General features: G+C 25.3%; 1 protein-coding gene across 1 annotated transcript; it reads right to left on the reverse strand.

The window, feature by feature from the left end:
- Nucleotides 1–2,586: 2,586 nt before the first annotated feature.
- LOC103309025 (52 kDa repressor of the inhibitor of the protein kinase-like) lies at nucleotides 2,587–3,045 on the reverse strand. Its single transcript, XM_008183510.1, has 2 exons — nucleotides 3,021–3,045; nucleotides 2,587–2,924 (listed from the first exon to the last, which is right to left on the reverse strand). Exons 1-2 carry the CDS (start codon nucleotides 3,043–3,045, stop codon nucleotides 2,587–2,589), a joined length of 363 nt encoding a protein of 120 aa, XP_008181732.1.
- Between the last annotated feature and the right edge of the window lie 96 nt (nucleotides 3,046–3,141).

Here is a 3,141-nt window from a genome sequence, read left to right on the forward strand (position 1 = left end):
TTATAATCAATTTTTAAGGATTTGTTTCGTATAAATTGTTGTTCTGGTATTACATTTTTTTGCCATAAATCAAATGTTCATTATTATTATTATATATTATATAATCCTAAAAATTACACTTTTAATGATGTATGGAAAACTGAATCTAATATTTTTGGAAGGTGAGTATTGATGTGTGTATTATTCAAAAACATGTACGTAAACCATAGTCTATTTTCCCTAAAGATTATAAGAAAATAATATTATTATTTTCCATGTGTGTAAGAATCACTAAATCCGGCTCTAGGTACACTATTGACCAATAGTGGAACTATTCTGACCTAAGTTAGCCTCAGCTTATCATAAGATGGGTCCGTCGATGAATAATAAATATATTAAAGTATATTAGTACTATATATGTGTAATATTATCAATTATCAATTATCAGTTAATTATTACCTATTATCAGGTAATAAAAGTATTTCGGAGATGTCTGTTCGCCTATAGCATATCAAATTAACTTAACATCTTCATATTTTATACCTAAAATATTATAGAAGTTGAGAATCAAAATGTAATTACTTCAAATAAAAAAACTTATCAGCAAAGGTGGGCATTAACTTGTTAAAAAGTTAAAGTTAAGTTAAAAAGTTAATTTTTTTTAACTTTTTAACTTAACTAGTTAGTTTTTTTTTGTTTTTAACTTATTAACTTATTCAGTGAAATTTTGTATTGTCTTAACTTAACTTTTTAAAGTTAATTATCATTATTGTACAGTTAAGTTAATTACATGTTTTTTTATCATATGACAAAACTTATTCATTTGATTTTGGTAATTTATTTTTCTAATAATAAAATATCATCAATTCATAATAATCAAATTATATCATAATCTATATTCTATAGGTACTACAGTAAAGAGTAATAATTAGTATACTATCCATTGTATGGACAGAATATTTTCACGAATTCTATTATTTAATGATCTACTCGGTATTGATTAATCCGATTTTTGTTTTATCTAACTCTCCAATTCCTAAAAACAGGTTTAAAACTAAATATCATAGTTTTTAAATGGAAATCATTATATTAATAACATATATACTGGTTTCTGGTAAATACGACAATAATTCCAATGGGCAAAACAAAAATTCGTCAGAGATATTTATAAATTATAATTTATATTGCCTTATTCGTTATAAATACAATCAAACGTATGAGATTAGAAAATAACATTATCGAAATAAATATGGAAACAATTTTTGATAGGTATTACTATTATCATTATTCATTGATTTTATTTTAATAATAGACTCTTATGGTACTAAGAATATAATAAGTCTAACTAGAATAGAAGACTTACAGTAAAATGTATACTACTATACTAATAATTAATATCTTCTCTAGACTAACAAGTTTAGTATAATTTAAAGTTTATAAGTTAACCTATAACCAGTGTTGAGTAAGTTACTTTTAAAAAGTAATGAAGTTACTTTACTCGTTACTAAGAGATAAATGTAATTAAGTTACTTTACTCGTTACTCAAATAAAATTGTAATGAAATTATTTTACTTTTCAAATAGAAAAGCAACTCATTACTTTCTCGTTATAAAAATAAATTTTTAGTAATTTAGTCTTCCACACAAGCTATATAGGAAACCTATTTAAAGGAACAATAAATTTAATTAACTGTTCTCGTGATTTACGGTGCAATTAGACATTTCAAATATCAAAACCATTGAAAACTGAATTGTGTGAGTTAAAATTAAATATATATACGCATTAGATTGGTGACCACAGTAATAGCCGCAGGTTTGTATTTTTTCAATTCGCAATAGGTACTTAATAATACGAAACTGTAACGCGTTATTCTATAGAAATTACTTTTCAAAAGTAATTTCCATTACATTTTCGTTACTTGGATATAATTCTAACGAAATTACGTAACGCGTTACAAGCAAAGTAACTAACTTATGAGTATTAATAATCAATGATATTATTACTAAGGTTATGATTCTAAGGAGTTATAGTTAGGCAATTTACCTGGCGTATATTCTTTGTCAAGATGTGAGAAGTATAAGCTAACGAATAACCTTTGTTCGGGCCACCGATAGGCGATAACACTAATATTGTTCATAATGGTAAGAGTATTGTACGGGTGGAAATAAACTTACCTAGATAGTCTAGTAGTATTATTTCAATAATTACACAGTTATTGGTGTCAACACATCATATTATAATAATAAAATCACCGATATTATTTTATGTTGCCTATATGGCTTTCATTAGCACATTACAAAGATCATTCTGATATAAATGTTGAATAATGGATTTAAATTCATATATAACTAGCTAACCTTTAATAGCTATCTACGTATTTTTAATCTTAAAAAGGGGGACCAGTGGGTAGTGCCGTATCCAGAATTTTTTTTTTTTTTTTTTTTGGGGGGGGGGGGGTTAATAAAAGTGTAACATATAAAATTGTATAAAATTGTATGTTTTTATTATAATTAATTATCATACATTAAATATTTTATAAGTGTATAACTATTTTACTACGCTGATTATAAAAAGTTGAAACATGTAAATTATATTATTTTTTTAAAACTATAAATTTATATTCAATTTTCGTTTCGATTTTTTAGCAAGTTCATCTAGAACATCATTAATATCCACGTTAATATCACGATGAATATTAAGTAAGGCTAAACCATTTAAACGTATTTGTCCAGTAGAATTTCTCAAATAAGTTTTCAAACGACCGCGACGGAGTGTTGAAAACGATCGTTTTCCCGTGGCAGTAGATACTGGAAGTGTAATGAATATTTGAAGGAGCTTAGATATTATTGGATAAACATCTGGACAGGTTTGGAAGTATACTTCAATACCATTTTTGTTCTTGAGTTCAGAAGATGTTAAAGTTGAATATTTAGTGTACCACAAATCTAATTATCCGTATGATAATAAATTATCATTTAGATTTGAATCGATGTATTCATCAACTATATCTTGATATGTTTCTACTAATTGTTTGAATTTACCTTTAATCTCTTCAGATATTTTCATTTCTATCTTGGGTAAAATACAATCAAAATTATTAAAGACAATCCTGTGTGATTAATGATGAATGTACAAAATATATAAAAAATAAAAATTCGCATC

The sequence above is a fragment of the Acyrthosiphon pisum genome, chromosome X (assembly GCF_005508785.2).
Source record: "Acyrthosiphon pisum isolate AL4f chromosome X, pea_aphid_22Mar2018_4r6ur, whole genome shotgun sequence".
Lineage (NCBI taxonomy): Eukaryota > Metazoa > Arthropoda > Insecta > Hemiptera > Aphididae > Acyrthosiphon > Acyrthosiphon pisum.

What these genes read in the sequence shown, in the direction of transcription:
- LOC103309025 (XM_008183510.1), bottom strand. Translation starts at nt 3,045, where the DNA reads ATGAAAATATCTGAAGAGATTAAAG. An exon ending in AATATCTGAAGAGATTAAAG is followed by an intron (nt 2,925 to 3,020) that starts GTAAATTCAAAC and finishes ACGGATAATTAG; the next exon opens with ATTTGTGGTACACTAAATAT.